Raw genomic sequence first — 22,532 nt, 5'->3', positions numbered from 1 at the left:
TTATCAAACAAGGCAATGGAGCTACGAAGGTTTTCGCAGCTTTGAGCTTTCTCATGAGACAGCAATATACCCTTCTTGTCCTGCACAAGAGTATCTGGAGCTGCTAGTCTGGGTTTGAATTTAGAAGGAAGGATTTCAGTAATGCAGGCTTTTGCAGCTGATAAGGGCTTCTTATGTTTACATGTGTGACCTAACATACCGGTATGACTAGCGTTAAAGGTTCGGCTATTAACTGAAGAGGGTGCAGTCATATGAGCATTCCCACCTTTACGATCCACTGGTAAGCATGCAGAATAAAATAAATACAACCTGTTAGCTTAAGTGCTAGAAAGCTATTGAGAAAGGAGAAAGAACATGCTTGGATTTCATAAAATGCACTTTAAAGAAACAAAGTTCTAAAACATAAAGAAAAGCAGGAAGAAACTGCACAACAAGCTGCACTTACAGCAGTAGGTGAAGTGCTGCTAACATCTCTAAAATGATAGGCTTGGCCAGAGGCAAATCTGGAGCACTTTGGAGGTACCCTCCCCAAAAGTGCTAAGCATCATCAGCTTCCAGTGAAGCTATGGCACCATGGAAAAGGGCAGCTGAAGTCTGGGCAGGAGCAGGGTGTCAGCAAGAATGCAGAGGCACTAACATTTCAAAAATAGCTTAATACCAAGCCTGTAATCACACCTACTATGGTCTCACTACAGTGCTTGCCAAACAGCTTATTCCTGGGAAGGAAAAGATAATCGGTGGCTAAGTGTGCTAGCATAAGCAGGCCACATCAGCTGTCCTTGCCCAAAAGCTGCCTGCTTAGAGATTCCCCATAATAGGAATAAGCTGTGTCCTTCAGACAATGTGGTTGGCCATGTTTGCTTTAAAAATCAAGGAGTCAGATCAGGACATTTTTTTTAACAGTCAGATCCAGTCTGGGTTCAGCTTAGACTGCAGTTTTTAGGTCTGTTTCCCATTTGAGTTCAAACTCAAATGTCAAAATAACCATTCAGGTTCAACTGCAGTCTGGGGAACAATAACTGTTTGAACAGATTTTTTTGTTCAGATCCAGTTTGACTCCTGCTCCACAGGCCTGACATAATGTTGAAAACCAGCTGGAAGACAGAGAGACCTTTTTGGTTTGATGTACTATTCTTAGGGAGAGCAGTTCAGAAACCGAACGCATTCCTTCCCCAGTCCTCTCCGCGTCTCAAGCCATTTTTAGGTTGAAGTTGGCTCAGAGATACATTCCCCAACACATTTCTCTGATGGGAGTCAGACTTTTCCTTGTCCTAACCTCCTACAGAGTCCATGATGGGGGGAGGAAAGGGAAGGAGATGCAGTGGTCTCTGCTGCCCCTTGTCTCAGATCCTGCAGAGCATTCACTGTTGGTTCACGGTGCCCCATGCATTGTCTGCACACCCTTTGCAGGCAGGAGGCTGTAGAGCACATGGCGCCAGCTACACCAGGGTCATCAGGCCAGCAGGCATGGTGCGGCCTGCTGAGATGCCACAGCAGGAAGAGCAGAAAAGGCAGGGAAGGGCTCTAGCTTGGCAAGGCAGTGGGAGCGGATGGATAGCAACGCTAGCCTGAGCAGCCTCCAGAAGAACACAAGGGCATGGGGTCTAGCTGAGGGGCTGGATGGAGGGAGCTGGCCCCTCTTGGGAAGAGGAACCTGGATCAGATAAAGGGGTCATGGAGAGTATTGGCCAATGTGGGCTGAGGAAAAAAAAGGAGGAAAATCTGGGGATGGCAAAGAGGAAGGACAGAGGAAACCTCAACTGGCTTGAATAGGACTCTAAACCTTGCAGCAGTTTACCCCATATCACCTGACTTTTTGATAGTCTGTGCAAAATGGAGAAGAGGTTAGTGCCCTGACCACCTACCTTTTGTGGAAGCAGAGCTAGAAGGTCGCTTGAGACCACTCAGCCCCTGGAACGGGATATCTCCACCTTCCAGCACACTCTTGTAAATCTGCCTTTCATTCTCCAAGCCAGCAGGGTCCCCCAGTGCTGGTTCTGACTCCCTCTTCACTGCATGGTAGTTGGGTGAATATGTGGAGCTGGAAAGTATAAAAAAGGGGAAGGGACACCAGTGGGTCACTTCTGTTTGCCGAGAGCTTCATGAAGAGTAAGAGAAAACCACACTTGTGAATTCATAATAGACTGTGTATGAAGAACTGGTGATGAATGAAGACACTATGAATACATGGTGATACTGTACCAGGGTTTGGCATTACCATAGCATTCTCCACCTGAGGAAACTCTCCCAGCTCTGTTCCCCCAAAAAACAGACCGCAGGAAGGCACTCCTCCTTTATTTTACAGATGAGACAGAGTCACTGAGCAGATGCATGATTTCTTTGCAGACACAAAGAAATTCATTGGCTAGCTAGAAGTAGCACAAATATCTTCCAGCTCCCAGTCCTCTCTCCTTAGACACTAGCCACGCCTGTCCCCTGCTTACAAAGCACAGCTGCTCAGTTGTTCATAACCAGTTCAGCCTCCCAGTTAACAATATAGTTCAAAACTCCCAGAGCAATTTCTCAGTTTTCTACCATGCAGATAAATAAACAAAATTCCGTTACAATGAGTACAATTTTAATTTCTTAGGTTTTTAAAGACTAGACGTTTATTACAAATCTCTTCTCAGTCATGAATCTAAGCACAAGTATGACCTCACATCTGATTTCTAGATTTCACACTTTTCTCTCTAAAAAAATAACCAACAATGCCATGGTATAAATGGCCTTTCCAGGTATAAAAGACTTACTGAGCAATCAGGCAGAGATGTTTTCCTAAAATTTAAGCTAATCTGATACCAGTTCTTGTGCTCAACCAGGCTCTTCAGAATAAAAGGGAGTCTCACACAAAGCTATTCTGGGGCCAAAGCATGACTGCTGGAAGGTTTGACAAAGTAAAAAAATAGGGCATTTGCCAATTCATGGAAACATTTCAAAAGCTGGCTTACATCCTGATGTCTAAGAAGGATTCAAATTTATGTGAGTATGGAAATGCTTGTGGTTACGCCTGCTAGTTGGGGATAAATTTGTACATGCATCTGTTTATTTTGGATAGATGCTGTACTTATGGGGTAAAGAGAAAGCTTTCAAACATATCAGAGGACTGGCTACGGAGGTGGAATTACACAATGTCTGGATCACAAAGATTATTTTAGTTTCCGAACAACAAAAACCAGGTCATATGCAGTCCCATAAATTACTTTATGGAATAAAAGCTTGTGAAGAGCACCACAAAAGAGAAATGGAATACTATCAGTTTTCAGTCTAGGCAATGCTCAAACAGACCCATAGCTACAGAGTTGTTGTGTCTTATGTGGGTTATCCCAGTGCTTCTTTTATCAGGTTCCCAAAGAAGCCCTGCCAGTTGCTGCAGGGAATGACGACTGCCCTGGGGTTCCTCAACTGGAAGGTGAAAGCATTTTAGCCTAGTTGTTAAAAACCAAAGGGTTAAAATGATCCTCCCTTGGGAATACACCTGAGGGAGAAAGAGGAGGCATTTGGCAGAGCCCCTTTGTCGGTTGCTCCTTTATTAGGGCCAGCAAGCAGTCTGCAAGATCAGAGTCAGGTGAATGGAGGGAAGAGTAACACTGCAAAAAAAGACCATAAACTCCAAGTATCTTTTCTCCCTGCTCTCTAAAGGCAGGACAGGGAAGAATGTGCAACTCCACTGGGCCTTGCTGTTGTGTCCCATTCCCAGCCTACCGAGGTTGCTTCCCCTCTGCTGGCTCAGACACTGGCACTCCTGCATACTTTGGGTGGCATCAGAATGGGCACAGACAGTGCTGCCATGGGCAGAAACCTTACCAGTCTTTGTTAAATATAAGCTATTTATGCTAATCTCTGAGATTTCTGTTGATCTTATTGGTCTCCTTACCAAAACAAAACTGAACAGTCATAGCAGCAACCAACAAAATGCAGCAGTGTGCAAGTTTCTCAGCAGAATGAACACAGACAGAAGGGAACTGAGTTGAGGGAAGTCCAGAGATGTCTAAGGCAGCCCCTGAGGGGTGGTGAACACATGTGACATTAATGGGAGTCTGGAGAAGAACATGCCTTTCCTAACAAACCATCCAAGCAGAGGTGATCACTGTGCCTACCAACGACATTGAGCACTCTGTCCAATTACAAGGAGCAGCAGGTTTGCAGTAGGAGCTGGCTCCATAGCTCGAGTAACTCAACACAGCTCAGCAGCTTACTCTGGATTCTGGTTTTTGTGTTCCTCTTTTAAAACAAACCAGTTCCAAGTACAACTTATTTAGACAGAGTATACAGTTTATTATGTATTCCTCTGGAAAAGCAGTGCCACATTAGGTCTTTGAGAAATATCCTTACTCCTACCACTGTTCCCCTTCCTGGAAGCTGGAAAATTGTTGCCTTCCATCAACAGAATCCTTCTGATCTGATGCACATAACTGGGAATATCTAAAAGGAGCCAATCTATCATACTTGTCTAACAGAAACAAACTTCGTTTTTTCTGTGCAAGAAAGATACTTGCATGAAGTTACAGTCAATTTCAAACTTCATCAAGATGGAGTTAAAGGTCTGGTTTTTGGAGGATTTTTTTAAAAGTCACTGCCTAGCACAATCAGCAATTCTTATCTAGACAGTGCAATCACTCATGTAATAACTCCAAAACTCATTCAAGATCAAAGAGCAGATATTGTACCTGCACTCATCTAAAGCATATATATAATGTTCATAGTACATGCATTTGTCTGTATCCATCACCAAAAAATAAAGCCAACGCACTTCCAACTCCCAAAACCCTGTCCTATATGCCCTCAGATTATAAAAGAGGCATCAAAAAGCAATTGGAAAACTTACTAGGAAGAATGGTCTGTGGAAGTTTCCAGAGGAGTAACACCTGCTGTATTCTGCAAAAGTCCAAACAAAGAAGTCATTGATACACACATTTGAAGAGAAAGAAAAAGGCTTAAGTAATTTTCCACCTATTGCTTGAATATTAGCCTCTAGAAGACATTGAGGTTTAAGTCTAAATGAAATTTAAGCTGTCAATGTCTTTGCAGAAAAGTAACAATTTTCCCGAGTTCCTTCAGGGCAGTGACAGGTTTTTGCACAGCCGATGCCTTTTTGCAGCGCCTATTCTTTTGTCTGCAAATGAGTCTTGTAAATAAAGCCAAAAGCAAGAAGAGATAACCAGCTGGGCCATGACCAGGAGACACATGCTCATAATTATTTCCCCAAGCTTTTTCCCCAACCAGTCACTGCCCGCCTTTGCTTTAAAGGTACATTACATTTCTGCAGCACAATACATTCCTCAGCGTTCAAAAAAATATCAAAGCACTAACAACAAAAGCAATGTTTCAGTTCAGTTTCTTACTTAAGAGAAGCAATGCCAGCTGCACAGGTTCAATAGCAAAAGCCAGTTCTTATCCGCTTGCTTTAAATCCATCTAACACTTCCTAGGCACATTATTTCAAAAATTGAAGGCAATTTTAGAAGAAATGCTCTATTTGGTGTCCCCTCATCTATGTGAGGATTCCTATGTAGGAAGAAAAAGCAAATCTCGGGTTTGAAAAAACAGCTTTTTCAAGTCCTGGTGAAATGCCGCAGCCTCAAAAAAAAAAAAAATCAACAACAGAAAAAAAAAATAGAAAAAACAGCGTGTTACCAAATTAATCTATCATTTCATGGTTCGAGTCCTGCAGACCCTCAAAAGAGCAGCAGCAGCAGCTGACCTGCCTTAGAAGGCCATGGCAAGGTGCAGCACAAGGAAAATTGTGTAAAATCTCTTGGGAATATCCAAATCTTGGGTAGGCGTGAGCTCCTAGCAGAGAGCAGGGCTTGTATGAAGGGAGGGTAGATGGCAACACGCTTGAAAGGCACGAGATGATGACGTGACGCCAAGCAAGAATTTTAAGCTGATTGCTGCTGCCTATTCATGTGAAAAATAGAGAGGGATTTTTGCAGACACTGAACTTAAAACCCGAAAGAGGGACCGGGGTGGGGGGCAGCTGAAAGGGAACGGGGGAAGAGAAAATCACTGTATATGAAATGGATTTCAAGCCGGATTCTCAGCATCATGTTCTATTATTTCTGACAGCGACACAGCAAGCCATGCAGTCAGAACGGTCAGAACCATTATTTATCCCAACCTCATTTAATAATCATCCAGCAGTGAATAGATTAGAGCAGAGAGTTTGGAAACAGGGATTGGCAGCATGAAAAGAATAGGAAATACCTTCTGTGGCTTTTTATGTGGCGCTTTATAAAGCTTCTCCATTTTTTCTAAATCTGCCTCTAACTCAGTCTGGTAGAGGTAGAGGTCTTTTTCTAGATCAGTCTGGTTAAAGAAGGAGAAGAAGAATGGGAAAATAATGCTTAGGGTTAGGGGGAACCAAAGGAATGTTAATTTTGAAAAAAAAAAGTGAGCCTTTTTAATCAAAAAAAGACAAAGATGGTATGGACAATACATAGAAATTCACTAGTAATTAATCATGTTTCAATCATTACAAAGGCAATAGTTTTAGGCATTTAACATCCAAAATTAAGAGATGCACAGGCCTGCTAGAATCTAATTCTACAAATCATAAAGTTATATAACCCACCTGTAAAAAAAAAATAAATACCGTAACAATATGCAATATGCTGTTAGTATCATTATCACTGCAAGTCAAGATAGCAAAACCACCACTCTAAATTATGGCTGATTATGGCTTAGGAATTGTTTATTAAATCAATTTACTAGCTACTTAATTGTTAGGCTGATGAGCTCAAGCCCAATTAAAAAAAAAATCACTCACAAGCACACAAAACCCAAGCAATGCTACAAAAAAAAAAAAAAAAAGAAGAAAATCACATACATACGCGCTAGATGCTGTAGTACAACGTATGTGAGACACAATTACCTTTCTATCCTCTCTAGTAAGGATAGAGCAATCTCCAGGAGTATAATCCCAAATCTTTTTTGGAGGCTGATGGAAAGCAGAGGAAGGAAATGAGGAAATGAAGATAAGGAAAGACATCACAGAGAATATGGAAACTGGATTAGAACAGAGGGGGAATACAATAGGGGTTTTGCATCAACACTGAAAAGAAATTTAAAAAAAAAAAAAAACCAACAACACAGAGAAAGAGAGATAGAAAGAGGAATAAATCTGCTATAGCACAAATATCAAGAGATCATGGGAGGCAAAAGGGAGCATACATGCAGTCTGGGAGGGGCTGTTTTCAGTAGTGTTTGAGGAAATTTTAATTTTTGCTGGGTGCTCTAAAGGATTTTGGACTCTATAGAGGGAGCCCACAGCTGGTGGTTAAAGCATTCTTAACACAAAAACAAAACAAAACAAAACGGGGAAAAAACACACAGTCATAAAAAGCATTTGTTTTGCTCATTCTTCTTTTCAAAAAGAAAGGGTAATACAAGGGCCTTTGATAAAGAAAAGGGAGAATCTTTCCCACCCCCGCCAGACTATGAATACATACCATGTGAACAAATGGCTGAATTTCCAGTGGTGGCATTGTGGGGCAATGAGAATGCAGAGTTGTTATTTTTTATTTCACTGGTTTGGGGGTTGGTTTGTGGTGGTTTGTGGTGGAGAGAGTGGGACACATAGAAATTTGAGAACTAGGTATTTAAAATTCATCCTATAAGTGAAGGTGTGGATTTCAAAACAGGATTTTCCTGTTTGGATGCACATGTAAATACCAGGGAGGATCATTCAAAGTGAAAGACCTTTGTCCTGACACTCCTATCATAATAATGCCACACTAATATTCTAATTTCACCAGATATGCACCTCTCACTGATATGTTCTTACTTTGTAAAATCAGAATACTGAATTTGCTCTGTTTCTAAACAACCTCTGTTGGCTAGCAAGCTTAGCATCATCCTACATGTCCATGCTGACTTCTGTGACTAGATTATTAAAGCAGTTCTGAGTCACTGACAGGGAACCTCTGAGTGTCAGTCTATCAAAGGTGAGACTGTGCTGCCACACTTGGGTCTTGGTCCAAATTCCTTTCTAGACTGCCTGGATCTGTTGTTTGAATCTGTCCCACTTTACATTTGGACAGACACTGTGTGGATGTAAACACTAAATACCTGTTTCTTATCCATTTAGATCAGCAGCTGCAGGGGGGTAAATGGTGTTGGACAGATTTAGGTTTAAGATTTGGAGGGAGGAACTGGAAGAAAGGAGGTGAGAAGGCAGCACATGCACCCCTTTTTCCAGCCCCCTGCTTCTCCATTTATAGCAAAGAGCTTACTCAGTGCTTTCTTGGGAAGGGTGGGGACAAAGTGCCCATGTGTGTGATCCTGCAATCACAGTGGAAGACAACCGAACTCTAGACTGACCAAATGTCAAATTTTATTGGTGAGCTCCGTGTAGCTGTGGAGCCACAGGTCAGAGGGAGAAAGGAGTGAGTATGTGGGGATTCAGTCTCAGCAGCACAATGAAAAGCATCCATGTTACAGAGACTGATCTACCCATCTGCAGGGCATGTGCCTGTCCACAGAGCTGCCCAGAAATGCATCTGGGATGCTGGTTCAGCAGGTTGCTTCAGCTGCCCTAGGAAGCACACATGCTTTCCTCAATGGGGAAAGACCCATCCTGGTCATTCTGGTGTCTTTGGAGAGCAAAACCCACAGACTCACAAGAATCCTGTGCTCCCTCTTACCAAGGGTGTTTCCTGCCCACATCACATACCTGCAAATAAAGTCAGAAAGCCAGGAGAAATCATGCCTGTAGAAGTACACATTATCTCCAGCACTGGAAAAAAAGCTGGGACAAACAGAGAATCTTTAAAAATCCCAGGTGCTAGCAAACATCAGTTGAAACTCTCTGGTTAGGCATGAGGCATAGCCATTAGCGGATCACAAAAATCTGGTGCTCTCATGACCAGTGAGCAAAGCTCAAAAAGTCCGTGGTAATGAAGCTCAGATGGAGCTTTGCTAGCTATAAAAGTCTGAGATGGCATTCTCAATTCAAGTGCCTAATGCTGAAGCACTGTTTATGAAGTATCACATTCAGGGGCTGGCATAGTTGATCAGGGAGCATGGTTGCATGGCTTTGGAGCTACAGCAAGTTGACATGGGATATCATTCCAAGGCAAGCTATAAGAAAGCAGACCTTAATAACAGTGCTTTGAGCAAGGCGGGGGAACTTGTCACCAGAACAGATGCTCTGCTGAGCAAGAGATGGATTACTGGTGTAGCCTGAGATGCCCTCTTCTGAGGTAAGCCAAAGCTGCATGACTAAAAGCACAAATGCACACTTCTAAGAAACAGATATACCCTCACTTCTAGAAAGGCCCAAGGGCGTAAGTGTTCTCCTTTCTCTGACACATTTTCCATTAACTTACACTAACTGAAAGGATCATTGAGATGACAAACGTTCATTCCTTGCAAGAGCAAACGACCATTAACTATATGGCAGCAAAGAGAAGCAGGTTTCTTCTTGCTCTGTGAAAATCTTAAACTATGACAACTGGTGAAGGGTTAAATTCTTATACTGACATCACTCAAAAGCCTCAGTGAGGTGGGATTTACCTGACTTCTACTGCCTAGAAGTTAACACTGCTGAAGCTCCTTCTTTAGCTTAGGATGGAAGGTCCATGGCTATAAAACATCATTTTCTATGACAGAACAGACTACCCAGCCACTGTACATGTTTGTCTTTCAGCAAAAATCATACTATTTCTATGATGTGATCAGACCGGGCACCCAACCCAGACAGCTACACTCTGTGCAGAGGAATTCTTGTCACTTCTGTGAGAACAAAAACTAGATTTAAAGAAAGCCTGCTCTCTGGTGTCCATGTGCAGTTGCATTTGAAGCCAGTACTGAACCTTAAAACATATTTCTGTTTTGTTGTACATACAGGGAAATCTCAGCAGCACTCAGAAATAGTGTGCATGGGCATTTGACAACTGACCTCAAGGTGAAAGGAGAAACAACCACTATATTGAATAACTGTGAGAGGCTGATACTGACCCTCTAGTGCAGTAAGAGTAGCTTATTAAACAGTATTTAATAATGAAGTTAATAGTGTTTAATCAGTAAGAACCAAGCCATAAAATGCTTTAAAGTCACATTTTTTCCAGTAGCCATGACCACTGATGTGTTCCCTCCATCAAAATGTCCTTTGTCCTACTGCATGATTAAGCTTTGTGTCATCTTTTTCCAGAGTGGGGAAATCAAGGCTTGCCTTTTTTTTTTCCCCCCCCCACACACATAGCAACACAGCTCCATTTGTAAAGAAAGCACACTGTTCTCAGACTGCTTTGGTTTCAGGGAATGGCACAGACTATTCAACACAGACTGATGCACCCCATTTAGGCAACGGGGCAGCTACATGCATAAGGAAATCAGCAGGAAACAGGGTCGTGATCTATTTATGGATAGCTGGAAATTACGGACCTAGAGTTTACAAGCCAAGGCCAGGAATAAATGAGTGATTCTCCTTGCCTTAAAGTTACCTATCAGCCATCCTAGATCTTGTTAGGCAGAGGGAGAATAAGGACTTCCAATAATGAGAATAGGCCATTACTTCTAATATTAACAACAAAAATGCAGTTTGAACTGTGGTGTGTGAAAAAATATTGCCTTGTTGATGCAATATGGCTGGAAGGTGGGGAATGTTTGTAAATAGCTTCAAAATGCTTGAAGTAGTCACAGAACAGCTGCTTTACATCAGTATCAGGATGAGGTTATGAACAATCACATTTTTAAACAAGTAAGGCAGCTGTTCGAGGTTTAGGACCTAGCAAAGAGATGTGACAACCATTAAAAAAAAAAAGGCAGGTCGACTTCATTGGTCATCGAACTATCAAACTTACCGGTTTCCCAAACTCCAATTCCGAAAAGAATTTATACCAAGGTTCATTCTTTAAATCTATCTCTTCTGGGCTTATATCCCGAGTCTAAAGGAGTTGGTGATAGGGGAATGGAAGAAAGAGAAGGATAACATTATGCAAAGAATACACGGAAAGGGACTGTTAGAGATGCAGATCCCATGGTTTCCATTCTAAAATGTAGATATTTAGGCCTTATAATTTTGAATTTCTACAGCACCTCTCTCACAAAGGCCATGAACTGCTTTGCAAACATCATCTAAGCCTAATGGCATCATTGTGAGCAACAGGAATATGAATGAACTGCATTTTACAGATCAGAGGACCCACACAGAGAGAGATTATGCAGCTTGTCCAGCATCAGAGGTAGACTCAGTGGAAGAGCTGGGAGTCAACCAGTCCCTCAGTCCTACTGTCAGACACTTCCATCGAGTCCAAAGCTGCATGTACTTTAAAAAATTTTTAAGTCTTCATTTGCTTAAAAAAGAGATTCAGTGAGACCTGAATCAAATACTGCATCTTTAACAGAACATGAATATGTGAGAAACCCTGTTCTATACACTGCAAACAGAGTGAAAGGTGGTTTTCTAAACCAAAGGAGACAAAAGTCAGAGAGAACACATCCCTGAAAGATCTCTGAAGGGACAGAGACACAATATTACTTATTTCTTCACAAATAAATGTTAGAGAATCAGACAAAGCTACAGTGAAGAAAAACCAGACAGGACAGAAAACAGTACAGTTGAAAAGGAAATTCCCTTTTGTTCATACAAACTCTTTTAATGAAACAAAAAAAGCTGTAATAGTTGTAGCTGTTTAAAAACACTACTGGTGAGACAAGAGAATAAAGTCCACTACTGAGGATTATGAGGTGCCACTCCCCAAAAGACAAGCTAACTCTTGCATTTCAGTGTACCCAGTCTTACACACAATGGATTTCAGAGCACCAAAAATATAAAATACATTATGTCTGATATGCCAGTGTGATCCCAAGTGCTTGATCACAAGCGATGAGCTACACACATGCACAGACAGCCAAAGTGTCCTGATACAAATCCTCCTGTGATGGGGTTACAGAGGCAGGAGGGAGTTCCCAACAGTGCTGGGCTTTGCTTGATGTCCCAGACTCACACACTAGGCATCACAAGAAAAGCTCTAGGACAAAAGCTCAAGACTGATGCCAAAAGAGGGGCAGTGCTTCAGTCTGAAAGATAAATGGTTACATCATGTTTGATCTTCAATGGCCTGGAGAAAGATTTGACTGTTTCTTAAAGGCACAATAGAAGCAATGCCTCCATATTTTTCCTTACTGGACTCCAACTAAAAGCACTCATCTTGTTATATAACTGCCTTTACATTAAAAAAAAGCCCACTGACATCAATGGGAGGCTCTTCATTGCTCTGAAATTGTTCTGAATTGGGATTCTGATAGTCACAGCTCTGGGTGTCACTACCTTGAGTTATCGACAAACCTCCTTCAGCCTCCTTAAAAGATCTAGTTGCTAACCACCGTGTTACTGTTGTATTTAGTGAAACTGATGGAGACCATGGAGCCACTATTTCAAGACCTTCTTTCTTCGGTGATATATGGCTTGAAATTAAAACTCAAAAAATTACACTCAAAGTAACACATCTATCACATTCTTCTTGTCTTTGATGAGCTCTGTATAACTTTTCTCAATTATGCTGATGATATTCCTGCTTTGGCTTTTAGACTCCGATTCAGCAGCTCAATTAAGTACCTGATGAAGTCTAAACATGTGATGCCACTGATATGCCACTGGTGATGACACACCTTTTACAAAGGCTTAAATACACAGATGAAGCAGGCCTTTTGCCACAAGGTTTAATCTTGGCTGTTTACTGTGAGACAAAATTGCCACTTAAGTCAGCAGAAATCTTGTTCCAGGATGGACTGCAGGAGAATGGAGTTGTCATACCATGTTCAAACCACTTCTCACTGGCACTTCTCTAAATGGGCTGAGCCAATGCCCAGTAGGATCTAGACAGTCATCCATTGCCCATTTCAGTAGGCACTAGGATCATGGTTCTATCAGGATCAACTTTGTTGAAGTCAATGAAGGGACGCAGATGTTAAAAGATGGTGGTTGCAGGATCTTCAAAAAGTGATGGACCTTTATTGCACTTGGAAGGAAAAAAGAAAACCCACCAAAATACTAAGGAGAAACATCAGGTTCCAGATCAGACTTGGTTCTTACGTTTCTATTGATTGAAACTGCTGTTCACTCTTGTGTAAAATCTGTGGCAGGTTTTTCAGAAGCATTCCTTTACCTACTGCATGCATGGACTAATGCCTGAGCTGTTAAGGCTCAAAGTCCAGTTTACATTTGGAATCTCACATGCAATAAGTGCTTCTAATTGAATCCTTCAAACTAATGTTTATCTAGAACAATTACATCTTTATGTACCAAACTGGCTACTCACTAGTAATCTCATTCAGTGTTTTCTAGTGTTTAGAGTGCCACACTTGTACCACTGACGGACACCTTAAGTGAGCTGTGGTGATTTACACAGGACTGGCTGACAAAGTTAGCACCACCTCTCTGCCCTGTCCCTTGCCAAGTGTTCTCAGCCAAGGCTGCAGAACGAGACTTTTGTATGTCTCCTAGCTGTCACAATTCACAGCATTACTTACAAATTCAAACTGAAATTGGTAACAGCTCACTTAATACTCTAGGTTACACACTGGTGTAGCTGGGGAGCCAGCTCACATTCAGTTCTGCCACCCCTGCCACAGAAGTGGCGAGATCCAGCTGAGGAAGAAAGCAGCCCAGGGGAGGGGAGATGGCCATGTCCCAATGTGCCTCAGAGGCATCGCTGAAGGCACATTACAGGCACTCTAAAAATTATTCCTTTGGTGTTTAAAGCATCAGAGGCACATAGAAACTGAACCACCCTGATTTGTTGCATAATGCATTCAACCCTCCTGCATCAACTAATGCTGTGCACTAGAAAAAGTGCAGCTGGCAAAACAGCTGCTAAACAGGTCACAGTGTCAAACATGGATTAAAAACTACGGTTAGTGATCCATACTTAACACAGAAAACAACACGTCCAAAAGGAAAGAAGTCTCTCAATCCCCCTGGAACTTGCTTTATAGAGAACAAAAATGTTAGGAAGTTATGCAAAACAGTTTTCAAAACAAAATATACAGGAAATACATCATGTGAGCACTGCAATGTAAGCATAAGAATTCCTTTCCAAATGAAACTGGTCAAGCACTTGGGGAATATTTTACAATCACAGGATAAAGCCACAAACTAGGATAAAACAAAGATTACCATCTTTTCATTGTTCAGAACTGAGGACTTCCCTGGCTGATAATCATAAATGCTTCTGGGCTCCGCACGGTATTTTCTGGTGTCCACCTTCTTGTCTGGAGGCTCCCAGTCAGTCCTGAGGAAAGAAAGACCAATTAATCCAAACCACTGTGGTTTCCATGGAGACAAGCACTTCCTTTTGACAAGCGCCTTTCCCTGTTAATCGTAGTTTAATCAGGGAACTTCTTCTAACCTAGGAAAGCAGGCTGCTGCAAGAGAAACAGTTCAGACAGGGCTCCAGGCATGTATTTGTTTATCTGTAGCAGGCAGAGTTTGATACAGCTCAAGTGCTGAAACTGCTGGAACAGTACTTTCAATAAACTTCCAGGCTTCTGTATCTTTCCTGATTGGAAATAGCTTAGTGATGGGCTTCAACGAAGCCCACAAATATGAACATGTCCAAACTCTGATCAGAATTCAGATTAAAGCTCTTTTGTTAAACTTCTTCATTTTAGCCACATCACATTACATGACCACTACTGCTCTGGATTCTATGTGCACTCTGGGGTCCAAGAGGGGGTCTTTTCTAGAGACATGAATGAATGATCTCATACTGGTATATGTAAAGGTGGCTAAGAACAGTCCGTTGACTACCAAACCACTATAATTTTGTGCATTGTCCACATTGGCACAGTTCTGACAACAGTAATCACAAAGCATCCAGCGTCCATATCCTACAATGTCCGGCTCCTCTGAAATGTAATGTATTCAAACACCTCATGCAGAATAACCAATGCCCCCCAAAAAGCCCAGAAATCAGGCCATTTAAACCGGTAAACTAATTCTGATCTTGCTCTTGATATGTTCCCTTTGGTGGGCAATGTTGTATATGGATTCATCTCACCTAGCATTCACCAAAATTGAGGCATTGAACTAAAACTGCTGCTCCAGGTTTCCTCCCACTTACATTACTGATCTGGTTTAGGACAGGAACAACCCATTGAGTTGCCCAAACTCTATCCACTGGCTTAGGAGAGACAGAGGCAATCAATTTTTTTTTTTTTTTTTTAAAGACAGCAGCCAAAATGACTGGCCTACAAACAGTGTACAAATTTCAACATCTTTGATGTCTAGAATAAATTTGACTGCTTAAGTTTCCAACTGCAGAGAAACTTCTTCCTCATGAAACACTGTTTTGTCACTAGATAGTAGGAAGTACTAATTATTGTAATCCTTTCACTTGCACAAGTTTTCTAAAATGGCCTAAGTACTATGCCTTCAATTCCTACATAAGGAAGACATGTTCTGTCAGCAAACTTTGTCTCCTGATCTGGTGGCCTGAGATACTCACTGAATTAGCAATCTCAAATTATATTGCATTGCTCATTTGAGGCAGCAAGTGAAAAACATTAAGAGCACGTGGAAGTTCGTGAGGGAGGAGCAGCTCAAGAGCTGGGAGAATTCAGCAGGACATAAAATATTCATTGCTCATTCAGCTTTCCCTTCATTTGGTAAACACATTCATTACTGTTACAAAGAGTTTTAAAATACATGGTAATAAACAAAGCAAAAAACCAGAAGGGAAGTAATCTTGAAAGATCAGAAATGACACTGCTAACTAGAATACTTCCAATAAAGTTCATATGGGTGGGACTCCTCAGAAATGAAAAATGTAACAAAACTTTTACCAAGGCTCAACATAAATCTGAATTTTGCTTCTCCACAATTATTCTACTTTCTTGCATTCTGAAGTGCTTTTACAGTGTCACACTGAGCCAAGAGTTTCCACTGTGCCTCTGTGGAAGGCACTGTGTAGGCATGACATCCAGGGAAACACTCCTCACCCAGAATGTGTGAAGCCTGGTTAAAAAACAGACAGACAAAATGGGGGACTGGGCTGTGACAACGAAGTAGTTCACTGCTGCCTTGTAAAAGAGTCAGAGCCAAAACTACATCTTCACTTCCCAAAAAAAGTTTAACTGCAGTTGTGGACCTAAAGCTTCCACCTCTGTACGCATCCCATTCACAGCTTTCAGAGTACCGTTCCAAGTGTATCTTAGTTCAGGTCACCTTTCTGGGCTTGATTTCAGCGATGAAGTACGGTTTGGCAGTGGTAGAGTGGCAGACCTCTTAACAACCTTCTCTGAATCAATATTGTCCGTCTCACTCTTGGAGCGGGGAACTGAAAGCTGGCTTCTGCCTGTAGGATAAATCAAATATGGGAATATTGGTGAACTGGATAGGAGGCAAATAAATACATGCTTTACGTGCCCTTTCTGTTTGACAAATCATACAAGAAATGTGAATTACTTACTGTCCTCAGAATAGGAATAACGAGGAGAGTATGAATCAGAATCTTCATCTGAAAGACAAAAGCATTTTGCAAGTAAGCTGAAAGACCCCCAAAGAAGAAGCACCAGACCCTTTCCATTTCTTATACTAATACACTGGCCATAATTCGAGTGATATGTACAATACTTACCACAGGGAAAGGACCCTAAAAAAGAAAATCCCAATGAGGTTCAATTTGCATTTAAATATAATTCCTAGATTAGACATAAATACTAATGTACTACTTACACTAATACTTTTCTCCAGGCTCTCAAAGCACTTTAGAAAACAATCACTTTTAATCACAAAACTCTTCTACAGCAAGGGTTATTAGGTCCATTTTATCAAAAGCTGAAAGATAACTAGAGGATCTAAAAGCCGTAGTATAAGCCAAATAATTTATTAGGCACTAGACACAGGAATAGAGCTGAACAGTCATGCTCCCAATCACATATGATAACTGCTGGGAACTCTTCCTTGTATTAACTTGCACACCAAGTTGAAGTATGTTCACTGACTCAGATTATCTTTTAAGCACAGATAATGTTCCTGACATGACACACACATGTATACTTGCACCAAGAGACTGTCCTTGTTAGGAAGAGCTTACTTTTTAAATAGGTAAGACATGTCTATAGAATGCAATAGAGATATTAAAGTAGCTCTAAAAGAGATAGCGATGGCATCATTGCAACTGAGTGGCGTGGTCTGGCCCCCAAGCTGAACAACATTCTCTCTTTGACAGTGAAAGTGTTATACTGCACACAGCAATGTTGTTCCCAGGACACAACTGCTGCCTTGAGTTGTGGAACCATGTACTGTCTAATTCAAAGATAACATGAACTGTAGTGCACAAGGCAAATGTGCCCCAAAACAAGGTGGGAGGATGGCAGCATTACCATCCCCCACTCTACAGCCAGAGAGACTTTAACTTGATACTTAGTGGTATCTTTCCACAATCTTCAACAGGCTTTAGAATGAATCTTCAATGAATTGCAGGAGGTAGCAGGGGAAGTTGGGACCAGACCTGGAAATCAGACCCACAAGCCCATCACCTTTCTCTGTTGATGAGGGTTCAAACTTACAGGAATGTGTATATGAGCCATCTACAGGACTTCCAAGACAAAAATGCAGGAAAGTACAATGCAATTACTGCAAAGAGAACTGTGAGCAAAGGTACTACTAATATCTCTGTGAAGAAACCCCTAAAAGTGACAGAGATTAAAAGAAAAACAAAACACATGAAGCTAGAATAAGGTAGATAAGAAAAGAACACACTAAAAAAGTATTATGTGAATTTAGTGACGTCAATCCATAGATTGAAACCATTTCCAGCTCTTCTCTCAAGGAGGATATCAATCAGCTGCTACAGCCAATCTCATCAACTGGAAAAAACAATCTGGCTAACACAGCTGACCTGAAATTGCACTCCAAGCCTTAATCAAGCCTTTCAGGAACGCTCAAAGAAGTCTTAACTTTTTGCCACTCTGCTGAGTTCTCTTGGTGAATGAGTTAGAAGAGTTAAGTTCCAAACAGATGGTTATTGACTTTGGTGTGTTTATTATAATCTTCAGGTTAAAAAAAAAAAGCAAAGGTCAATTTTCAGGCCAATTCCTATATTTTAAACCTAAATCACAGCCAACAAATATTTATTTATTCAATGTTATTACACTGAATTGTTGACAAATTGACTGGTATTCCTATATAAAAGATGGGTTTATTCAGATAGCAAAATACTTGGTAAATCACAAAACTCTCAGTCCCTACAAATACAAATGACCAAATGTCTAAAACTACCTTCACATCTATTTACCTCATAGTCTTATTTAGTGCTGGTGATCAATGAAAAAATTGATTTATTTACTTGAAGAGAAATATCAACATTTATTATAGCTCATCATTCAGACAGGAAAACCACTCAATAAAAATTCACTTCAGATAAGTGTTATTTTCCAGTGGCTAATATTCTAATATCTACATTAATAAAGGAGAACAGACACATTTTGTTTCTTCGAGTATCATATGAAGAGTATCTACATTTCTTCCCTTTTTACAGCAAGGAGTACTGAAACACAGATATCTGGAACAACTTGATAAAGATTAAAGAGTAAATTGGAGATGAGCATTAAAGCAAGATCTCCTGGCTCTCAGAACTGCATTCTATCTGTGGGATCCTCCTTAATGGAACAGGATAACACCAGTTTATAATTTCAAAATCTGACTCTTTTAGTGAGAAGAGGCTGTTCTCCTGTAGTTCCTAGAGACTCTGCAGGGTGGTGTGGTTTTTTTTCTTTTTTTCATTGGTTGGCCATATACTCTAGGTTTCTAGAGACTCTAAAGGTATTTTAAAGGAGAGCCCAAATTTTGATGTTTCTAGGAGATCCTATGCTTCAATCCAAAGCAAAAAACTCTGATGCTAATTGTTACGAAATTGAGGCTTTGACCCATCTCTGTATAAACACTTTGCCATTGAGTATATAACTTCGAAATGTTCTCTAAATATGAAACATGCACACCAACCCATCTACAGATATTTCAAATTCTTTTTCAAGGAAAGAATCCAAGCAAATATTAGAGAAACATTTCCCAACGCACTGAGAATTGAAATCAAGTGTTTGGTCCAGTAAAATTTCAACTACCTAAACCAGCAAATTACTTTCATATGCACATCTGTAAGTGCATAGGAGACATTTATGGGAAACCAGACTCTTAATACATTATCATCATTGGTTTTGCAAACCACGTTAGTTCAGACAAGAACAAAATGGATTTTCAAACTTAATTACAAACAAGAAAAGCGAAGCACTGTAAAATTCCTTTATCAATTGGTTACTGAGACTGCCTATGTCATCCATACCCTCATACCATTCTGCCAATAGAAAATAATTTAAACTTCATTATGATTTGCAAGATGGGACTCTTCACCTACAGGTTTCACCAAGAAATGAGCTAGTATCTTTAGATACCTCTATGACAGTAGTCCACGTTCATTTTAACAGCGAAATGCACCTTACATCTCCTAGTCGTCTTTCAGCATCTCAGCTAGAAGCTCCATTGTATGTTTTCTTCTTACATAGTACCCACCATACATTTAATATAAACATTGAATTAAATGGTTGGTTAATTAATAGTCTCACCAGGGCTGGCTTGAGGCACAGTCTAAATTGCAGGATCTAAAGTGACACTCAAGCACCAAGTCAATAAAGCTGTCACCAACAAAAATTTCTCAATCAGGAAATGTCTGTATGTCCAATGTGTGCAGCTGATTCCAGTGTTTCTCAAATATAAGCATTGTCATGCATATGCACACAGTTACATGATTATCTCTGCAATAGATGCTACTTCACCATCCTTGAAACATGACTAGAAAGGATTCTGGTTTGTACTTGAAATTTAAAGGAATCTGCTGAGCACAGGAAGAACATAAGGTAAAGACAGTGTTATTTCAAGTTTGCAAGATGTGCTGATGAGACTGTCAAACTCTGTCCTTGCCTAGATATGCCAAATGTACCTAAGGCCAGCCCTGAACCTATGTTACCAAATTATATTTAAAAGACTACATTGAGGGACTGATCCAAAACACACTGAAGCAAGCAGCTTTTACCAATAGCCTTCAGCAGCATTTTGGGTCTGGCCCTAATATTGTGTTAATATTAAAACCAGAAGTAAAGAAATTTATTGATCTGAAAGGGTAGTGGGAGAAATCTCAGTTAAATCACAATTTTACGTGTAAGTCAGCATTCTAGGCATGTTAAATAATCACTGCACACACATGGCTAAATATAACTGATAAGCACATAAAACCAAGCAAACCCCAAGTCTGTAGCATTAGTCAAACACTAATTAAAAAGCCAAAGGAGCACTGCAAAACCAAAAAGGCATCATACAGTCAAGGCAATGCTTAGAGTGCGGCAAATCATTACGAGGCAGCATAATGCTCAGCAACTAGAAAAACTCCAGGAAGAAAACAAATGGATAAGGCAGCATTTGTGCAGAAAAATATATATGGTCCTTTATTATTACCTTCAGAGATAGGACTAGGAGTAGACGCAGGAAACTGGTATGTAGGAGAATAAGGATTGTCTTCTGCAGCAGAGAAAAGCAGTGGATTTTGAGACTATCCACAGTGAAGTGGAGGTTCTGCTTCATCCCCCAATTTCCTATCACCATATGATTTTATTGCCTACTTTAATAACACTAAAGTAAATGGCATCATACTTTAAAAAAAGATTAATGGATTAGCAAAGACTTAGTTATTTTATGCAACACACATGAAGGTATACTGGGCATAACTGAATTTCCAGCCAGTGAAAAACATGGGTAACAGAAATCTAGAACCTGAATCTAGTTACTATTAGGGTGCTATAGTACAGTTAACTCAAAGCACAAGACAACAGATACTCTGACTAAACTTCTGGTACCTTCATTTTTTTGCTGGATTTCAGGAAGTTCAGGAAATATGTAGGTAGGGCAATAAGGGTTTTCTTCAGGAGTGTCTAAGGAGAGGAACGTGATTTGCAAAAAAGAACAGAGAGGACAGATTTAAAGGGGAAGAAGGGCGAGACAAGAATCCATACAAGCTGACTGCTGAACAGTCCCTCTCGTGCTGATGTTCTACCATGACACAACTTAAGATGCCTCTTTGCTCATTGCTGCCTTGCATGTGCGGGCCCTGCGAGAGATCCTGGAAACTGAGGGGACTGAACTCAATCTCCTCCTTCTGAAGCACAGGCTGTGCCCTGAGCTGAAGAACCTCTGTTAAGAGCACGGGGATTAGGAAGAGTTTAACTCTTTTTCATTCCATCTAATACAACACAGCATCTATCTATGCAAAAAGCCCATCATGACAGCACCTGCAGCAGCAAATACAGCTCCAGTTTCGCATGCTCTATGTTTTATTATATAAGTGCAGTTCTGAATTGCATTTTTGCCTCCACATCAGGCTGTTCAGAGGGTTCAAGTTTGCAAATGTTACTGCAGCCATTTCTCACACAGAAGAAAGAACATAAATGTATTTATCAGCGGCCAGGCACAGACGTGCCCCGAAGTAGGGGATCCCCTTAGAGTGCATCACTACAAAGTTTGCAAGTGCTCACCAGAACTTTAAGGTTTTGAAAGGAGAAAATTTGAGGTTTTGAAGAAGCAGAGTTCAGATTCTGAACTCACCAAAAATCAACTGAAACCTTTCCACTGGTCTCAGTGAGTTCCAAATCAAGCTTCATTATGCAAGTACTACAGCTTTACAGTGCAAAAAGTTTTTTCTTATGCATAGACTAGTTTCAGTGATAGCCTACTGTCCTTTAAAAGTGGGGTTACCTGCTAAAACTGGAGTTCAGGGATCTACTGTCTCTAAGTATGAAATTATTAGCAGCTTTCTGATCTCAGCACTCTTGATTTCATAAGACCACTTCAGTTCACCTTTCAGAACAATTCAGACCTTTCTTTGGACTTTACTGTTCTCTCACCCTTGACTTCAGATATTTCAAATACATTGGCTGAGTTCTGCAGTGCAGAGCGAATACTAGTGAACATAAAATGCTTTGACGTAACCTGCAGTACAAATCTTCACATGAATGAAACAAAATGTTATCAATGTGGTCTTCTGAAGTAAATAAAAACCATCTGTGTTACAGTACCTCTATTTAGCTTGTGGATCTGTTTGAACATTGTCTTGTACCAGTCCTTCGATCTGTCTGTATTCTATTGGAAAAACAAATATACACATAAATAATCACAACCATGAATTCTACCAGCTTTCCAGCAATGGAAAAGGTTGACACTCTATTATATGAAATTAATACTTTGAAATATGAGTGATTTCACTCAGATATATAATTTCATATGTAATGAAGCTACAGGCTTCACTCAAGTTACTCATAATGTGCAAGCTTTGCAGAGGTAGGTTGTAAACTATGTAGAACTGTAGATTGTGTGGAAGGTTTTGCATACTAATCTGATTTGACATCTAAAAGTACACACCCTGCCTATTTTAATCTTATGTACTGTTTTCCTAAGTATTCAATGGACAGTTAGAAACCTTTAGTGTTCAAGTCACTCTAAACACTAGTTGTAAGAAGAGGTTAATAATTCCTGTAATGATAATT

General features: G+C 40.6%; 1 protein-coding gene across 5 annotated transcripts in view; it reads right to left on the bottom strand.

The window, feature by feature from the left end:
- SORBS1 (sorbin and SH3 domain containing 1) overlaps window positions 1-22,532 on the bottom strand; it is an 80,662-nt gene that overhangs the window by 24,359 nt on the left and 33,771 nt on the right. For all 5 annotated transcript variants that reach the window (XM_074907284.1, XM_074907285.1, XM_074907282.1 and 2 more), the window contains 13 exons: window positions 22,065-22,128; window positions 20,850-20,924; window positions 20,452-20,514; window positions 16,412-16,459; window positions 16,168-16,297; window positions 14,119-14,233; window positions 10,802-10,885; window positions 7,448-7,462; window positions 6,871-6,936; window positions 6,204-6,305; window positions 4,826-4,875; window positions 1,866-2,041; window positions 200-277 (listed from right to left, as the gene is read on the bottom strand). In XM_074907284.1, the coding sequence (XP_074763385.1) occupies window positions 200-277; window positions 1,866-2,041; window positions 4,826-4,875; window positions 6,204-6,305; window positions 6,871-6,936; window positions 7,448-7,462; window positions 10,802-10,885; window positions 14,119-14,233; window positions 16,168-16,297; window positions 16,412-16,459; window positions 20,452-20,514; window positions 20,850-20,924; window positions 22,065-22,128 (1,066 nt within the window). The remainder of the gene's footprint in view (window positions 1-199; window positions 278-1,865; window positions 2,042-4,825; window positions 4,876-6,203; window positions 6,306-6,870; window positions 6,937-7,447; window positions 7,463-10,801; window positions 10,886-14,118; window positions 14,234-16,167; window positions 16,298-16,411; window positions 16,460-20,451; window positions 20,515-20,849; window positions 20,925-22,064; window positions 22,129-22,532) is intronic.

The sequence above is a fragment of the Athene noctua genome, chromosome 5 (genome assembly GCF_965140245.1).
Source record: "Athene noctua chromosome 5, bAthNoc1.hap1.1, whole genome shotgun sequence".
NCBI lineage: Eukaryota > Metazoa > Chordata > Aves > Strigiformes > Strigidae > Athene > Athene noctua.
Note: the sequence above shows the minus strand (reverse complement) of the source record. Positions and strands in the feature narration are given on the sequence as shown.